Source organism: Emydura macquarii, unplaced genomic scaffold, assembly GCF_026122565.2.
Source record: "Emydura macquarii macquarii isolate MOO-44397 ecotype Brisbane River unplaced genomic scaffold, CSIRO-AGI_Emac_v2 contig_968, whole genome shotgun sequence".
Classification (NCBI taxonomy): Eukaryota; Metazoa; Chordata; order Testudines; family Chelidae; genus Emydura; species Emydura macquarii.
The window spans coordinates 528,995-547,923 of record NW_027131105.1 but is presented as its reverse complement, the minus strand read 5'-3'; the positions used below and the strand labels follow the sequence as shown (position 1 = coordinate 547,923).

Genomic DNA, 18,929 nt, shown 5'->3' with positions numbered 1-18,929 from the left:
CAGTTTTTTTCCTTCAAATTTAGCACAAAGGCTTGCATTTTGGAGGCTTTTAATCCTCACTTTTATGCATTCACATCATATATTCATTGGCAATTGCAATTCTATAACTTGGTTTGTCAATATGATTTTTGACTTTGTTGGGGAAACAGCATGCCAGAAGGTAGATGAAGTGGCACTTTTAGTAATCCAGTGGGAGTAAACAGGTAAGAAAAATCTTGGCCCCATGGGGTTATAGGGAAAGAGAAAAGGGGTTAAAGCTGCTAGACTAGAGAAGTATGGTTGAGGTGCTATGATACAAGTAAAGGTGTACTGAAGATAAACTTTCTAGAACTAAAAATTGATTGTTCTCTGCTGTTATGGTTTTATTAAAAGTTAGGAAATCAGCTGTCTTTATTGACTCAGGCAAAATTTTATTTTTCTAGTGTTTGTTTGTTTGCACATGCTTCTAGAGAGTGAGAATCCGTTTAAACTTAAACTAGTGTACTTAGTTGTTTTCAGATGTTTTCCTTCTCCCTGTGAAATCAGTGGGGACAGGACTGGTTTCTGAATCTTCTATTGAAAATACATACTAGAGGCTTTAAAAAGTAAATATTTACAACAGAGAGCGTTGGCCTCCCCACTTCTTCCCTTAATGCTTTAAAAACTTTAGATTGTTTTTTATAGTCTTTGACATTATTTAGGTAGGGAATGGGAGGGCAGGGAGATTTATTAGTAAAGTCAGGGAAAATGATTCCCCAAACATATGTTTGTTGTTAAGCCTGTATACACGAGTTTGAAATTTCTCTTTCTGCCACCACCTTGTTTTGGTCAGGATGGGAAATTATATTTTAAAATAAAAGAGTTCTTGTAATGTGATCACACACTGCTTTTTGAAAAAATCAGTAGGAATTGTTAACAGCCCGGGCTTTTTACTCTCCTTTTGTTTACTTAGCACTGCTGCCTATAATGTTGCCCTCTTATTAAAAAGGGAGCTGTTAGCTACAGCTGGCTTGTGAAGGAACCTGTTTAATTGATAACTGTCTCAATCACGTTAGTCCTCTCTTTCATACCTCTGTGTTGTTTATATTGAAACTTTCTTTTTTATTTTTGAAGACACTTCTAATATTGAGTTATGTTAAAGTGAAACAATGGCAGGTTACTTATAATTTTTTGCATAGTATTTCTGTTGGATGGACTTTTTTAGTTTATGTATATTTAAAAATATTATTTTACAGTGCTCAGAGTTGTGCTAGGCACGTACGTCACAGTACCTATAAATTAAAAAGGATCCTTCTACAAGGAATTTGCTGATTTAAATTTGGGCATGTTGTATCTTACCTTTTAAAGGAATATAAGAATTGCCAAACCAGGTCAGACCAGAGGTCCATCTATCCAAGTGCAAGAAACTCTGTAGAAGGCAGTTAAGGAAAATTTCTTTCCTAACCCCTGTAAACTAAATGTTGGCTTGTGCTCTGAAAGATGAAGATTTATATCCATATATATTTATGAAAGTAAGAACCAAAGAGGGAAAACAAAAATTCGGATCTGATTATACAACTTTGAGTACTCAATATTAATTGGTAGATGACTTTTTTTTTTTTTTTAAACAATGTCTTGGTGGTTTACGAGCTTTTGATGTGTTCTTCTTTCACTTGGACAGGTGTGAATCAGGGTTCTGACTCTGTTGATGTCAACAGAGTCGCACTGATGTGAAACTTCTGTAAGTGATTGGACATACTGACTTTTTTTCCCCCTCTTCAAACAAATTACATCTTTGAATGTTCCCATATGTTGCTGTTGACTGGGGCGGGTGGAAGGCATGGGAGAGAAAAAAAGTTACAAGGGTCACAAAAAGCAATCCATTGTAAACTAATGTTGAAGTGTTCAGAGAGCACCAAAAAGATCTGACTTCCTTGGTTCTTTGCTCTAGTTACTTTATGACTAAAAAACATGAAAAGCTATTTCTCTCTTCTGCATGGTGACACTTGCATAAATGCTCAGCTGGCAGGATGACAGACTGTTTGTTTAGATATTAGGTTGCTTGTTTGGTTGTATGATTTTTAAAATATCAGGGGAAAGAGGATAAAAGAAGAAAGTGTTTGGGGAGTGGGGACAGGATTATGGTCAAGTTCCACCCAAACCATATATGTGCATATTACTTCCCCCAGTATTGAAATGCAGTCACTTTTGGAGTAGTTGAGTGGAAGGATGATCTTGTGTGTAAAGCACAGGAAAGGGAGTCAGGAGACCCGGGGTTTATTTCAGTTTTGCCACCAACTTGGTTTGATTTTGGGCAAGTAAGTCATTTAACTTTGCTATACCTCAGATTCTCTGTCTGTAAAATGGAGATAATTATACCTGCCTATCTCACGGTGATGTAACTGAGATTCCCTGAGCACAGGCATATTGAAGTAAAAGCATAAATTGTCCTCATGATTGTTAATCTGACTGAAACGGTGTCTGTTCTCTAATCTTAAGATATAATTGAAACCAATCTTATTTAGTCTATATATGATGGGATAATGATATTTATTTCTGTTTCACGGGCTTACAGTAGTTTGTGGTGGTATTTATTTGATAGGGAGTTAGATATGTCATCTAATGACAAAGTAGCTTCTCACCTCTTATGAATATAATTTTGTGAAACTCATAAAAAAACCTGGCTCTTTTATATTACAGGATCCTGCCAGGAATGGAGACTCCATTGGATGTTCTGTCAAGAGCAGCATCTCTAGTACATGCTGATGATGAGAAACGTAAGTCTAAAATTTAATTCTGTGCGTCATCTCATCCATTATTTTGGTGCAGCCCTTTTACTTTTGCACATTGGATATCAGTTTAGATTAGTCTTCTGCAGTTTGCAGTATCTAAGATTTATAGAGGGGAAAATTTCAAGAAATGCCAAAGGAATTTAGGTGTACAAATGGGAATTGTGCCTAAGGGTTTTCAGACTACTCTTGATGATGTCTTCCATAGTCTCCAAAAAGCAAAAAAACTGAACAATTTATTTTTAACATCTGGTGTGCAAGAAACAAAATGTTCCTGGTTTTTGGTATGAGCTCAAGGATTGACAGGAGCATGTACATCTCTCTCTGCTCTTGGGTAGGGAATTTGACATGGAGTCCCTGACAAACTGAGGACTCTTTCATCTCTGATATATATTCGGTCCATCCCGAAGAAGCTCACAGGTACTCAGCCCATGAAGATGGACCACAAAAGTTCCTTTTCAGTGTTTAAAAACCAGTTATCACTATTATACTTGACATCTGCCAGTATTCACTGCTTTAAGCTAAAAGTCAAAAACCTTTTTTGTAGTGTAGTGAAATAACTTTTTTTTATCCACTCCCCCAACTTACTTTTTATATCAAATTGACTCTTCTTAAGAGCACTTCTTTAAAATTCAAGCGAAAGATAATGTTTGTCAAAAATCAGAGAGGTTATCTGTTAAACTTGGGAGAGCTATAAGCAGTGTACAGTGACTGATTCCACAGTAATTGTATTTGACTGCAGGTTTAAATGCATTTGATTTGGAATTTTGTATTGTAGGTTAGGTATAGAGGAGTGGTTGCTTCTATGAAGATCATGCTGCCTGAAGTAGGGTCTGTGACCCATCTGTGGCTACGGTAGCCACCTGAAAATACTAAGGTCAGAGGAGGCTGTAAAAGGAGAGCATATTCTCCCAACACTGGTGGGTGACACTGAAGCCAGACTTCCCAACCAGCCACAAACAGTGCTTCTGATTCCCCACACTGGTTATCAAGAAGCCAAAATAAAAATATACACAGCCCCCTTTACTGCATCTCAGTCTCCGGCTCCCAATTGGCCACTAGATCCAGTAAGAAGACCAGTAATTTAAAACTCTATGCTCTTTACCGAAAAGGTTTCTCCTGACCACGCAGGGTCAGCCACAGTATCAGATCAATATAAGTTTAGATCTTACCCAAAATACCATGCTGCCAGCCAATCCTTTAGTAACTGAAACTAAAGGTTTGTTTCTTTCTTTGTATAATAAACTATAAGAGAAGTGTTAAAGGATTAAAGCAATCACATACATACAATTGATTTGAAAATCCACATATATCAGATTTCTAATAGAATTGTGGAGTTTGCAGGCTTGTATAGTCCCTCTGGTATCCATCCAATACCTGGATGGGTCTCAGTCCCTTGTTTCACAGCTTCAGTTCACTTGTAGATAAGTTGATCCAGAGGTAGGCTGAAGACAAATGGATGTTGTGCAGCTGCCTTTTATGTCCTTTGGCCTTTGCCATGCTGCTTGTGGAAATTTACAGGAATAAGATGGAGTCCAGGGTCACATGAATGACTGGTGACTCACCAGGTATATCCCTGTCTTCTCTCCCTGGGCCCATTGTACCTGTGAATTTCCTTAATGGGCCATTAAGCAGGTTAGTGCTGCAGCCATCCTGTCTGTGGTGTCGCCCAGAAACACAGCACAATTTGAAATACAGATATATCAACCATATCCATAACTTCCATTACACACACAACACATGAACATAAACATTATCATCTTACTTAGCACATTATAGCCTTTCTAACAGTACCTGACATGGCATATCTCTCATTAATTATTATGATTTTGATGTATTGATGTTAAATAACATAAGTGTCGTCCCCCACCGTCTGTTTTCCCCAGCCAGTGTCACAGGATCCCTTTTATCAAATTGGTGCATTTGTCTAGGTCAATGCTTCATGTCTTTTCCATACCACGGTTGTGTGTTATAACAGGAAAAAAAATTCAGAACACCTTACCATGAAAAAAGAGGGTGTGTGTGTGACCTTCACGTTTAGAACTCGCAGTCTAGAAAACATCATACTTACTGTTTATAAAATAAATAAATACATTGAAAAAATCTTTTGCCTAGTAATGAAAGCAGAAAAGTAGACAAAGAACACAAAGGAGGTGTAGTGTATGTATTTAGAATTAAGTAACCATTAAGTGATGATTTTTGGGCTGTTTTTTTTAAATCTGCTTCCAGAAAGTATTCCACTTCCAACTAAAGTGAACTCGAGATACTTATTTAAAAAAAAAAAAAAAAAAGTACATGTTAACTTAATATGCATTAGAATACAAGTAAACAAAAGCATAATAATTTATTAACAGTCCAAAGCAGTTTTTCATATATGTGAAGAACACAGAACTAAGATCCACTGGCAACTTGCATTAAAGATGAGTTGGCTCCCAAATGTGGAAGATGGAAATATATGAAAAGAAAAAGCAAATGTCTTGCCTAACTTTCTCATTTGTTTTTATAGAATAGAATATATGTTTAAATATATATGTAAATTGTACCTCACTGATACTTTGTGTCCTTCATCTTATCCTTGACATTATATTTTGACATTCCATAAATTCAGCCCTGTCTCTACAGAAATGGATTTCAAAGTTCTATAAAGGCGTATCTAACCCTATTCTGTACAACTTGGGCCAGATCTTCCGATGGCTTAAATTAGTGTAAATCCCTTGAAAATAAGGATTTGGTCCAGAAACTTTCGTTTGGAAGCATGAAACCTGTTTTTAGCAGTATAAATGTTTGTATAATTCCAACCTCATCCTCATTTAATAATATTGTTTATGAAATAATTAAACTTACAGAAATTGCTAATTCAGAGATTCTCAAATTTGAAATATGGATTTTTTTTACTATAAAAGCTACTTTATTACTGAAACAATATACTTTTGTGGCCGTTAATGATAAATTCTGATCACAGCTCTTGGAATTCTGTAATCCTGTAAAGTTAGTTTCTTCACAAAGGGTAAAATAATTTTCAGTGAACTCTACTGTGCTGATAACTCATAATTCTGTCTTCAAAATGCACAGTCACTTGCAGAATTCCAAGCAAACCTAATTTTGAGCTTTGACTGCATGCCAAATGTCTAAGGATCATTCTGTGACACATTAGAATGTATCCAGAAATGAAGAATTCATATGCCTGAGCCTCTGTAGAAGTTGACTTTGGATTTGTTTTGTGATGTGGATTCATTGAAGGGGTTATAAAGTATATTGACACCACACACACAAATGTAGGTTGCCTTATTTTGCCTCAAGCACTTGATTTTCTTTTCACTGCTGCTTTATCATGGGTACATGATGTTAACACCATAAAAGATGTCAGTTGCTAATTGTTGGAGGCTATGTTGCCATTCATGCAGGTGAGATTAAAAAATAGAATCATGAAGGTAGAATGACTGGGTTTAGAAGGGCATTTTTAAATCTACCAAGTAGTAGCCGCACTGTATAGAACAGATTGTTCTCCCAACTGGTTTAGAAACTTTGGTTTTAGTAGAGCATGTGGTGGTATTACAATGTGAGACTGGTCATCATCTGACTCTTGCTCCTACTGCTGATGTCAGACACCAGCCTAAGCAGAAGCTGACAAGAGAATCTGGTGTTCTAGGTTTTAAATTGCTTTTGTGTGTAGCTGGCGGTCCATAACAAGTCCTGCTGCCAAATCACAGAATGCTCAGAGCCCTCATTATGACATCACCTTTATAGATGAATGAAACTTTTCTTTTTCTGTCTTTTAATTGTATTTTTATTGCATTAATCCGCATATTTTTCTTTTGTAAACTGAAGGCTGGATTTCTCTGTTGAAACAAAGCTTTACCAATACTAATCACTTCATTAAAATAATTACAATTGGAAATAAAATCACTGCCAGCGTGCAGCTCAGAAGGCTTGGAGATTTGGGGTATGCACATGTGATCAAGATGATGCAAACTCAGTATCTCAGAAGTTAGGTCTCATGTCTTTTGTCTTAGGTTGTGAAACTATAGAGTTTAACAAATTGCTGGGTGTGAGTATATAATATATTCATCTTTCTGATTCTTGACCTCCTTACATTACAAAGATAAAAAACTTTTTTTATAATCCACCCCATTGTACTGGTGTGCCTTCTTGGGCCAAAATCATTCGCCCTTGCTAAAAAATATTGAAACAGTTTAACTTTCAAAAACATCAGATACAGCAAATAATTGCAGTTGTTCTTGCCTACTGCTGATGAAATAAACAGGAGCAAGAGTCCTGAGAAAATTATCTTAACAATGTCTTTGAATTGGTTGATTCATTCTGAAGTAACTTGCACACTTGTAGAAAGGACAAAAGCTTTAAAGCAGTTTTCTTTAAAGCAGCTTTTGTTTGAACTCTTTTAATATGAATTTGGTAAGGTATGAGTTATATCTATATTGGTTCAACATGTACTAAGGACCCTGTCTTGAGCTGATGTTGTGGTTTGGATTTTAAGCTCTGTGAGGCCAGAATCTTGGGCTGGATTTAGGTAAGAAGTATAAAGTGATGTAACTTACACTTTGACTTCAGTGTGTCTTGCACTAATTTATGCTCTCTGAGACGTACCTATTTTACTGCATATCACTTGCATCACCTCTGAATTTGACCCACTGAGTGAAAGGGAGTCTTAGCAGAGAACTTGCATGTCAAGGGATGGAAAGAGGGAGTGTATCAAGAAAAAACTTCTAGTTGGAGGGCGTAAATATCTCTAAAGATCCACTTCAACTTACACCTTCTTACACCATCACCTCATTTCTCTGTTAAATACTCGGACTTCCTTAAATATTGCTAAAAGGGTGTAGTTAGGTCTAAGTTAGTCTGAGTGTGAGAGAATCCAATTTACACCACTGAACATACTCTGAATTTGGCCGCTTGTCTTCATTCTTGACAGTAAAGTGCCTAATTTATTCCTGGTGTGCCACAAAAAATAAACAATACTGCTGTTGGTTAACACATCTACACCGCACCAGTGTTCTATACTGAATATTTATACATAATGGAAAATCTGTAAAGTGTTTGTTACAGTGAAAATTGTCTGTGAATGTAATCTTTTTATTTTGTCTTTAATCAACTTTTCTAGTTATTCATAGGCAGACTAAACCACTGCATTTTTATTTGTTGACATTTTTTTTTATAATGTCGGTAACATATCTACTAATTTGAGGTTATTTTTCTGCTGGTTCATTGGTGTAAAGTCTAATAAGTTCTTTTTTCATTTTTATTTTGTGATAAATGAACCATGTCACATTAGTTTTCCACTTCCCAAATTTTGTACTGGAATTCCAGATGTGGTGGTTTTTCCTGATGTGTTCCTGCTCCAAATTAATTATTTGATTTTGCTTTAATGCTAGAATAGGATTGTGTGTATCTGACAAATGCTGGCTTTTATCCTCAAGATTTAATTTTGCTTACAAATGGAAAATAAAGGAATTATACTCCTATGATACTATATGGAAGTGGCAATAACAGTTATCAAATAGGTATTCATTAGATGCCAGTGAAGAAATAAACCTGTTCATAAAAGTAATTTCACTACACATCAATCAGATATTCTTCTCTAATCAGCTTGTTGTATAATCCTGGAAAACAGCTGACTGACTACACACCTAGTATGCCAAATGGGGCAAATAAAATGGTCTGAGCAATTAGAGAGACTGTTCATTTTAATTTTTTCTTTCCTTCTAACTATTTGATTGTTCAACGAGAATACATACATCCATGTGCATGTATATAATGCATAGTACATTTTGGTTTTAAAAAAAAAACCAAACAAAAATATGACTTTTTATGCCTCTACTCCAGGCATAATCAAGCTCAAATTATTAGAGCTCTCCCATCCCATCTATACCTCTCTCTGATGGATTTTTATTTCTTTTTCACTTGAGAACAATAAAAAGTGTCCTATATACAGGCTCTGAGCCCTTTGGCACATTTAAAATTACAAATCAAATCAACATTTCAGCAAGCTTTCTGCTTTTACCAAGCAGAAACAGATCTTCACATGAGCGGATATGAGTTTTATGAGGATCTGATCTCCATATCTGTCAGGAAGAGCATTGCTACAGCTGTTCAGTTCTTTTTGGGGACCTGGTGTGGTTGAGAGTGGCCTTACTGTCAGTACAAAATGAGCTGTCTTTGGCTCTGACTACAGGGTAATAACCATTCTACAGCAAGGTTCACCACTTTCAGTTTGTTGTTCATTAAATCTTTTCCCTTTGGGGGGAAACCATATTTTGTGATATTCTGGGTGATTTACAATAAGACAGGAACATGTTTTTTCCCAGAACTGAAATTCAGCTTCATGGGAAGTTTATAACCACAATAAAAATGGTTTTATTTCCTAGTATAGAGACCTTCTGTTAGCCCTTGTTCCATCTGTTATGATCTAGGGCTAGACTGTTAACACAAGGAAGGATGAGCAGGAAAATTATCAGTGCACTATAGGTCTGATTCTTATTTATAGAGAGACCCCTTAATACCACCCTGCACACTTTAAGGCCTCTTTATGCAGCAAGAGTGATGTAAAGGGCCTTTAGTGTGATGAGAATTGGAGCCTATATTGAACTTGTAACCTAGTTTAAAAGAACCATTGCATAGCTGTTTAGATTTCCCAGGATTGTTGTTAATGTCCTTAAACAAATCTGACCAACTCTTTTGCAGTTGCACCTATGTCAATAAAGTTGAACTTTATAGTAATGTGTTTGCACTGTGCATTGTTTGCAGTACTTTTAAAAGTGTCAACCCTTTTTGGTTAGATCAGATATGCTGGTAGTTACTTTAACAGCTGCAGTTTAAATCATTCTGACATGCAAAATGCTTCTTGCTATCAAGTATATTTATTAAACAAATATACCCGAGTCAGGAAAATGATGAATTGTGGAATGATAAATGACCAAGGTAATTGTATTTGCAAATATTACCACTGTGACATAACCAAATGTTAACTAGACCTATTTTACAGTGAATTGGCACGTTTATTTAAAAAAAAAAAAAGGGGGGGGGGTGCGGGAATGATAGTAGCTAAATAAAGTAGGTGTTTATACTAAAAACAGAGACTTTTTTTTTTTCTAGAAGCCATAACAATTAAGTCAGAGGGCACAGAGATGCATCTCCTACTGGAATTCATTGTTTGCTTAGTTGCACTCCAAGTCCTTTATTCCACTTGAAAGAAAACAATAAGATGATGTCACTACCAACCAATCCTCTTGCTGTCTTGTCCCTAATCACTGTGGTTGCCAGAGGCAAGGGGAAAAGGACGCAATGTCAATGTTGCTTTTGAGTAGCTGTTCAGTGCTGGAAGTAGGCAATGTGGAAGAATTGCAACCATAAATTGCAACAGAGTGAGCTTTTCTATTTTTGAGTGTTTCAGAGATACAGCATGGGGAGGCTTATGAAAGAGCTGTGTTATATACATGTGCTCTTGCAGTCTTTTTGTCATTATTGTAGTAGATATATTATCAAATGTAATTGTTTTATTGCTATGTTGTAACTGCCTTCTGCAAATTAGGTACCGTGCAATGAAATAACTTGGTAGTACTGGTTATGCAAATGAAGCGGTTTAAAAAAAAGGCCCAGCCTGATAAGTTATTACTCTTTTGCTAACTTTTCATTTTGAAGTTTAATGTTTATGGATTTATGGGTATGAAATTGTTGTAGTTTATAATAAGGAAGAACTTGCAGGCAAATAGCTTCACAAAATGATTTCACTAGCTTGGCATTCCAAGTCACTTATTTGATTTTCAGTATAGCATAATGAAACATTTAGGACAGCATCCTGTACTTTTTAATCACATTTTCATCTCAGATAACTTGGTTTTTTAATGAGTAGAACCTGACAGTAACTTGACTGAAGTGTGCTGGAAAGCAATTATCTTTTAATTATTCATAGTGAATTTTTAGTCATTTGCTTTTTTCAGTTGATCTATTTTGCTAAAACTGAAATAATCGTTTGTATAAGAGCTGGTCTGATTGGACCAATTTTAACTAAAATGGCTTGGAAAACACTTTAGTTAATTGGTGCAGTGCCCTAGTGTGGACACGGTCTTAAATCAGTTTGAGTGTCTTAGACAAGCCCCAAGACACTGAACATATTTATGTGGGATGGCAGAGAGATGTGATTTGTAAAGTGCATTAATATGCTGAATTATAGCTTCCCTGAACGGATCCTGTTGGTGCTCCCTAAAAGGTACCTGGTTTGTGTCAATGTAATCCTACTTGGACTGGGAACCTTTTAGAAAGCGCTTGCAGGGTCTGCCCAGGGCAATTCAGTGCAGCATGTTAGGACGCTTTAAAAAATGCCCCTCTGGTGCTCTTTACTGGTGTTGTGAGGACAAGCCCTTGGTTTGCAACTGACTTCAGTGAAAGTGATTTTAAGAGTGTCCACATTAGGGAGTAGATTTTTGAACTGATTTAACTTATTTAGTTACATTAAGGTAACCATTAGGGTTCTTTTAAGATGATCTTTCCTTTTAAAAAAGTCATATACTTAAGGAAAATGGGAAATGCGCAGCACAACATTACAATGCAAGAATAAAATAAGTTTGTAACAGAGTTGGTGTTTATTCTCGCCTTTGCAGGCTTACACAACTCCCAGTAGAATCAATGAGAGTTATGCATGTGTAGGTTAAGGACAGATGCTCCACATCACTATATTATTTGGGATATGAGATAGTAATCCTTTCCACAGAATAAGGATTTGTAACTTGCTACCTGTAATTTTTATTTTGCAAATAATGAACACAGTAGCAAAACTTGCATAAAGCAATAAATGGAAAGAGTTGCAAATATACATTATAGTTGAAAAAGGTTTCTTGGTTTGATCTCTCTCTCATAAAATGGGCTTATCTGGTTTTATTGTTCTATATAGTTCTTCAATTAAAAAGAAGTTGGAGAAAGCTTGGAGTTCTTATGCAAATAGGTGCTCGACTGTCAGTTCCTTTATTAAATTTGCAGGGGGGGTTTGTTGACTGCATTTACACCTGAATATTGGATTCGTGCTAAATCCCTCATCTCCTGTAGCTAATAATACTCTTTTAAAAAAGCATTAACTGTTGAATGCGCCACAGCCTTCGGGCACTGTCCCTCCAGTATGAATATGATTGATTTATTTGTATTACAGTAATGGCTAGAGGCCTCAGCTGATAATAGGACCCATTGTTCTTAATCGTGTACAGCAGGGAAAGACAGTCCCTGTTCCAAAGAGATTGCAATCTAAATAGACAAGATGGAGATAGGATAGGATGGGAAACAGTCTCACACAAAGGTGAAATGACTTTAGCCAAGTCACAGAGCAAACTAGTGGCAGAATTGGGAGTAGTACCTACATCTCCTGACTCTCAGTCCAGGGGCCTCTCCAGTCTAGATCACTCTACTTCAGAGTCCACGGAGAATTGTTAGTGATAACATCATGTGAGCAGTCTGCTTCCGCAGCCAGTTTTAAACTTCTGACTTATGTCTGTTTTCAGGGCAGCCTGAAGGGGCCAGCGGCTCTGGGAGGGTTGAGGTCACAGCCATGGGGACTGTGAGGGTTGAAATGGAATTTGTTTGGAGGGGAGTGTTCACCCCTCGTGGTGGTGGGGTAGTCCCGCTTCCTTTGGGACATTCATCCAGCTAAACTGGAGATTCTGACTTATGTAAGGCTGCATTGAGCTCAGTCTAGTAGTAACCATCCTTAGGATGTTCCTCCTGACCCTGTGAGAGAACCCTCCAACAAATTCCTTATTTAAACTATACTGTTTAGTTGCTGTCTTTTCTGCCAGAGAGCTACAAGCTCAGTCATGCAGGAAACCCACACATTCCGTCCGTATACCGTGCTGATTAAACCAGTGTCACATTTTCTTCCAAACCTTATGAGCCAGGTAGTGTCCCGCTTTCCATTTTGCTTTACTTGTAGGAATGAGAAGGAGAAACTTGTGTGCGCACTCTGCATGTGAAACAACTGCCAAAAATTTACCTCTGGTGACCCTTGAATAAGAAATCTGACAATCTGTTGTCTTGTTTGCTTCTGCTAAAAAGTTCTTATGATCTCCCAGGGTTCTGTGTCCTATTAGATATGACAATCACATTCCTGCCTCTATCAGAGCTCATTCCATCAGAGCCGTCTCTGCATCGCGTACAGTGGGTGCAGTCACTGAGCAGTCATCCGGGCTTCACTACCTGCTTTCACTTACCACTGCACAGTTGTTGTGGCCGCTTCTGCAAATATTGCTGTTGAAAGCCTTCTCCTGTAGGGTATGGTTCTTTTAGTAATATCTTACTCTGTATTTTGTTTTGTTGGGATACTGCTGATGACCTCTTATCTAGTTTGAGATAAGTGGACAGAGAAATCAGATTAACAAAGAAATTCCCCTTGCATTCTATGAATGTTTTCACTATGCTTCAAGTTCCCATGGTCTTGCAGCAGATTGACTCATGGTTTTTTGGGGTTTTTTTGTATGAGAAACATAACCTAGATGATGCATCAGTAGGCTAGACAAAAAATGTGTTGTGTTTAGAAATCATTCCATCTCCTGAAAAGAAATAAACTCCCCATGTGGCATGATGTATCTTTTCAATTTATGATGAATTAATGTGTTAACAGGAAAGTCTTCCTACTTTCTTCCTATCAGATTTAGAACACACCTAGGGATTCAGAGAAGAGTCAGGTAACTGGCAGAGGCAGAAGAGTTAGGACTGAGAAATAGGGGCTTGGGATATAGATGAGATCTATTCTGGAAAAACAGATAAGGAGTGGGACTGGGATTTGATATATTTGTTTTGTTATATTTATTAAAAACAAATCAGTCCTGTGAAGTTCCTTTTGAAACATCTGCTTCCCTTACACTGTTTTATTGGCCAGTGACAAAGTGTGTTGGAGCTTGTTCTAGTCTAGAAAGTTAAGACCAGTGTATAAGAGGCCTCAATTTTCTAAATACATTTTATGCATGTTAGACACATTTTTAAAGCATGAATCTCTGTCCGTATTGGTCATCCAAACTCAGTTAGAACCTGGTGCAGGTGGAACCATACGTAAATATGGTTTCCAAACTAATTTCCCAATCCTCTGTAAGCTGGTTTTAATACTTCTGTAACCTCAGAGGCCTCATTTCTATCTTTTGTGTAGCTAAGAGCAGTGCCAGCTCTATGCAAGGCGATCATGTGTATACCATATAGGGCCAGCGAATGCTGCAAAAAAAAGTCAGTAAATAGTCTGACACAGAATTTTCTTTTTTCTAAAGCCATGCTTTTGCTCTTTTTTTAGTTTTTTTCCTGTGAATATTTTCTGGCAACTTTGTGGCAAATGAATGTGAAAGTCATGTGTGATAGTAACAGTGGAAACAATTTTATATTTGCACATGCAAATGTTTGCAGTGAAAGTGTTTGTACCATGCATTTGGGAGCAGAAACAATATTATGTGATTTATCTCAATAGTCACAACTCGCCATCAAAGCCCAAATAGCAAATAATAAATATTCATAATCTGTTTTGTGATCAATCCACAGAATTAAAAAAGTTGCAAAACATTAAACATAATTTCAGATGCTGAATACCTCAATCTTTTTGCAGAAATTCATGAGCAGAAAAAAATCAAGTTATTGAATAAATGAACTGTTGTCAATCATGCACTGATCTCAGCAAGTGATCTGTACGTTGATCTGTGATGCCAGGCAAAATGGCATTAATTTTTCTCCCAGGCTAGTTGATGAATGGTTGGCATTGGCAAGGATTGTATTTATAAAACCACAACAGCCATAGAAAATGCGCGCTGGTGAGAGGAAGTTGAACACAGTTCATTATATAATAGGATTAGCCTAAGGTTCCTGGTACATAGAAGTTTCCCGCAAGTTTTGGGTTAGAGTGGGTGGCAATCCATAACTTTTGTGTTTTGTGTTTTGCCATGGGAGTGGGAGAAGTTGGAAAATGTGAGGAGAAATCCCAGTTTACCTTGTGATATTTTGGGAAAAGAACGTAAATAGCACCACATTTCTTGTTCAGAAAATGGATTTGTGTTTTGTGAGTCATCTGTGTTCATGGCTGCATTCCTTTTATCCCTCCTCATATGTAAAATAATGTCTTTGCTACTGTTAATAATACCTAGATCTTATATAGCACTTTACATAAGTAGATCTCAAAGAACTGTACAAAGGAGGTCAGTATTATCCACATTTTATAGATGGGGAAACTGAGGCATAGAGAAATTACTCAGCAGGCCAGTAATAGAACTCGGACCAGAACCCAGGTTTCTTGAGTCCCAGTCCACTGCACTATCCACTGGCCACTTTGTGAACAGTTCAGCAGATAGTAGTTTCTCTTCTGTTTTTAAAAATGAGTTGATCAGGTTGTTGTTGCTGTTAATAACCAAATGGCTGAATGCATGCAAACTGCCTGCCTCTGCTGCTTGTGTTTAAAACCTTTCAATAATGGTGGTTTGGGTGACCGTACTACTTCTTTGCAGGGCAGCTTGCGCAAAGTGGAGAGGCTTTCCTGGAAGGCAAATTATAAGGGTAGAAAATGAAAGTGCAGCGGGCCCATTAAACCCTTTTTGGATTTTGTTGGGAAACCCTGCAATTGGTGTGTGAAATACTATAATATACTTGATTTCACTTTCCAGTCCTCAAACTTTATTGTAGCAAAGAACTAAAGATTAGTTACATTTTCAACTTGTTAAATAGGCTGGAAAATGGGGCGATTGTGTGTCTGGCGCCTAGATGTATTTGAATACCATTAGGATGCCGCTAGCGTAATCAATGGACTGATCTTCCAGAAACAAAGATGCCTAAACATTTTTCAAATTAATTTTAAACCTCTTGAACAGTTTTTCATCTGTCTAAAGTCTGTGCACATTCTTTAGCATCCTTCAGGGTACCAGATGTTTCTTCCCAAGCTGTACCAGCTCTGCAGTCAGGCTATTTAAAGTTGCTGTAATTCACAAAGAGGACTGCCTGCCTTGCAACTTTATTTTATCTTTCCAAATTCATTTTTCTCCTGATTGATGCTAAAATATTTGCTCTTATTAGGAAAAAAATAGTATTTTAGTACTGAAAATTTCTCTCTTAAATGCCATCTAAATCCTCATTTCTTGGCACAGAGGGGGCAACGTTGCTTTTTGCTAATGTGGAATTCGTTGTCAGATATCAGTCATTGCTGTGAATGTTGCAGTTGACGCAATACAGTACTAGTAAACAGGTTCACACACAAACAATGGCTTGGAAATTGTCAATGCACAATTCTCTTAAATGCATGTATTTCCGGAAGTACTTTAAATTTGTGCATCTATGTAGTCTGTTTGTTTCGCTATTAAACAAATATACAGAAGTATAAAATATTTTAATTTAATCAAACTTAGTTTTTAGTGAAATGGGTCAAACAGTAGCTTTGCTTACCTAACAGGACACTTCAGGCTTACATGGTGCTTGCGAAGTGCAGAGAGATTTCCGGAACTGTGTTCTTTCCACAGCTTTAGAAACAGATATTTAGGACAAATTTGGAAGCCTCTGTTGTATATATGAAAAGTTAATCTTCCTTATTCTGGAAACTGGGGTGATGGGAGGTGAAACTAATTTAAACATCTACAATACCTTAGGTTTTGGTGTGTGTTCAATTTTCTTCTGTCCCTTTTTCTTTTATTGTATTTTAGTTACTTCTTGCAACACTTTTATTGGAGTGTCTGGGGAGAAAACTTATTATTGCAGAAGGGTGCTGTACATCCTCCCTGTTGCCTTCTCCCAGTAGGCTGCTGTTGTGGTGGTTCAGATTCTATTGGCCAGATGTCACAGATTTGGAGATCTCTTTCTAATTCATTTTCCATATGGCAATGCAAGGCTTTTCTATATGATCTGTGCCTTAGCATATCTTTGGTGTACTGTGACTGGATGTTTTGTTTGTTCAGAAAGGAAAATCTGGATATACAGTTTTCCACAGACAAACTGAGACGTAAACTGGTTAATTTTTACTTTTTTTTTTTTCGTCTTTTGGATGGGGCCTTTAAACTGTTGGATAATTTTTAAAGCTTTCATCAGGGTTGTGTGTGTGTATATAATGTACGCATTAGAGTTGTGGTGAAGAAGGTTGTCTCTAGGACCCCTGGATGTTTCATTTGTTGCAGAAGTTGGAAGTAACTGAGTTTGGGGACTGCAGGAAGAGAAAGGATGGTCTCATGGTTAAGGAGTTGAATGCTGCCCTGAAGAATTGGGATCTATCCTTGTCTGTAGCAGAGCTCCTGTGTGATGTTAGTCAAGTTACTTAGATCAGACTTTTCACATGATGGTTACTCATTTTCTGGGTAATCAATCTGAGACCGTGGGGTCAGATTTGCAGAAGTGCTGAGCCCTTATAGCTGCACTTGAAGTCAATGGGAGCTCTGCTTTGAGCATATAAAGTGCTGAATAATTCAAAGTACTCTGAATAATCAGGTACAGTACTAGGCATCTCAGTTGGGGTGTCTAAAATTAGTAAATGCTTCTGACCTTAATCTCTATTCATCAGTTCCCCATCTGTAAAATGGGGATAATAATGCCCACTCATATCATATGCGTGTTGTGAATATAAATCGTTTGTGAAGCACTCAGGTACTATAGCAATGAGCATTGTAGAAAAGACTATGAGGAAATGAATAATTCTGTCTTCAGAGCAGGGCTTAAATTATGTGCAGTAAATAAGGCCCGGGGCTGCACACTGAATAACAGAGAAAACAAAATAAAAAATAGCTTCTCCTTAATTGAGCACTGTCCATGCTGTGCAATGTATGAAACAGAAGTCCTGTGGAAAAATCTGGCGTTTCCCAACTTCAGAATGCTTGAATATGCAGCCTTTATGCTGTTCTCTAAACCTAGTTTTGTGTGTGTGATTTCCTAGGTTTTTAAAAAAGCAAACACAAAACCCAGAAATTTTCATCATGTTGCATCATATCGATACCCTCAGGGGTCATCAGCAGGGCTGGAATCTTTAGCTCCACCACGTAGATCTCTATTGCTTGAGCTAACGGAGTAACTGACAGCAGTAGTAGGTTTTCATCCTCTGTGTGAACCAGCACTAGACAGGGATGGGATACATTGCCAATGGATTTCAGAGATGTTTGCTGACAGCAGAGGAGTGGTGAGACTTTGGGATCTTGGGTTTTATTCCAGGCTCTGGAGGGGAGTGTAGTTTAATGAGAACAGACTCTTCTACCCAATCATCCCAACCTATCCTTATCCTGATCCTGCCTCTTGCCCACTCCTGGCTTTTTGTCCCAGTCCCATTCTCCTTAGGCTTTTCATCCTTGTCCAACAAGTCCCTAATCATCATCATCATCATCATCATCATCATCATCATCCCCCCCCCCCCCCCCCCCCAGCGCCTTAACTGATCTCTCTCTTCCCCCCTGTCCTGGTGTCCATGTTCCCCATCCCCACTGGGTCCCGGTCCACCTCCCTTAGATCCTCATCCTGTGTGCATGTCTATATACCAACCAGAAGTTGTTGAGCTAGATGCAGGGAAATCCTTGGGTGAAATTCATGGCCTGAGTGATGCAGGAAGTCAGACTCACTACATGATCATAAGGGTCCATTCTAGCCTTAAAATCTACAGAAATTTAAGAGTAATGCAAGGAGGACAAAAAATTAAACTTCTCAGGTGAGGTTTTGATATGCGAATGAGATATGCTAATTGGAAAAAATAGTAACCCATTGAAACAATCTATTTGCGCTAAACAATTTTATTATATTTTTGCCAAATAACTATGCTTCAAGAACTTTTTTACTGAAATTGAGATCCCAGCAAGATTCCTAAGCAGAAGAATATTCAGATAAGCATCTAGATAAAATGTAAAACCTCTGTAAAACTAGGTGCCTAAGTCACTTTTGAAAATGGGACGCAAGATCCTAAATTATTTAAGTAGTTTTGAAAATGTTATGCTAGGTTTTATATTTTAGTACTGATATATTAAATAATTGAAGCCACAGTTTTACATAAAACAATATTGATTCTGTTTTGTTAAAATTGCTTGTAGATTGGTAAGGCACTTAAGTTTGTTTTACTATTGGGGAAGATTTTGTTTTCTATTATGGGATGTTGCCTTTTGGGGTTGTAGCCTATAATCTGGATTTTATCATTTTGATTGTATTTTTATTTCTGGCTATATAATTAGATTTGGCCTAGATGCAGCTGAATTATGGATGCTCTGT

At 37.3% G+C, this 18,929-nt stretch overlaps 1 protein-coding gene across 2 annotated transcripts in view; it reads left to right on the top strand.

Annotated features, from left to right (window-relative positions):
- VGLL4 (vestigial like family member 4) overlaps window positions 1–18,929 on the top strand; it is a 133,084-nt gene that overhangs the window by 6,765 nt on the left and 107,390 nt on the right. For both annotated transcript variants that reach the window (XM_067543749.1, XM_067543750.1), the window contains exon 2: window positions 2,659–2,735. In XM_067543749.1, the coding sequence (XP_067399850.1) occupies window positions 2,672–2,735 (64 nt within the window). In that variant the 5' untranslated portion in view covers window positions 2,659–2,671. The remainder of the gene's footprint in view (window positions 1–2,658; window positions 2,736–18,929) is intronic.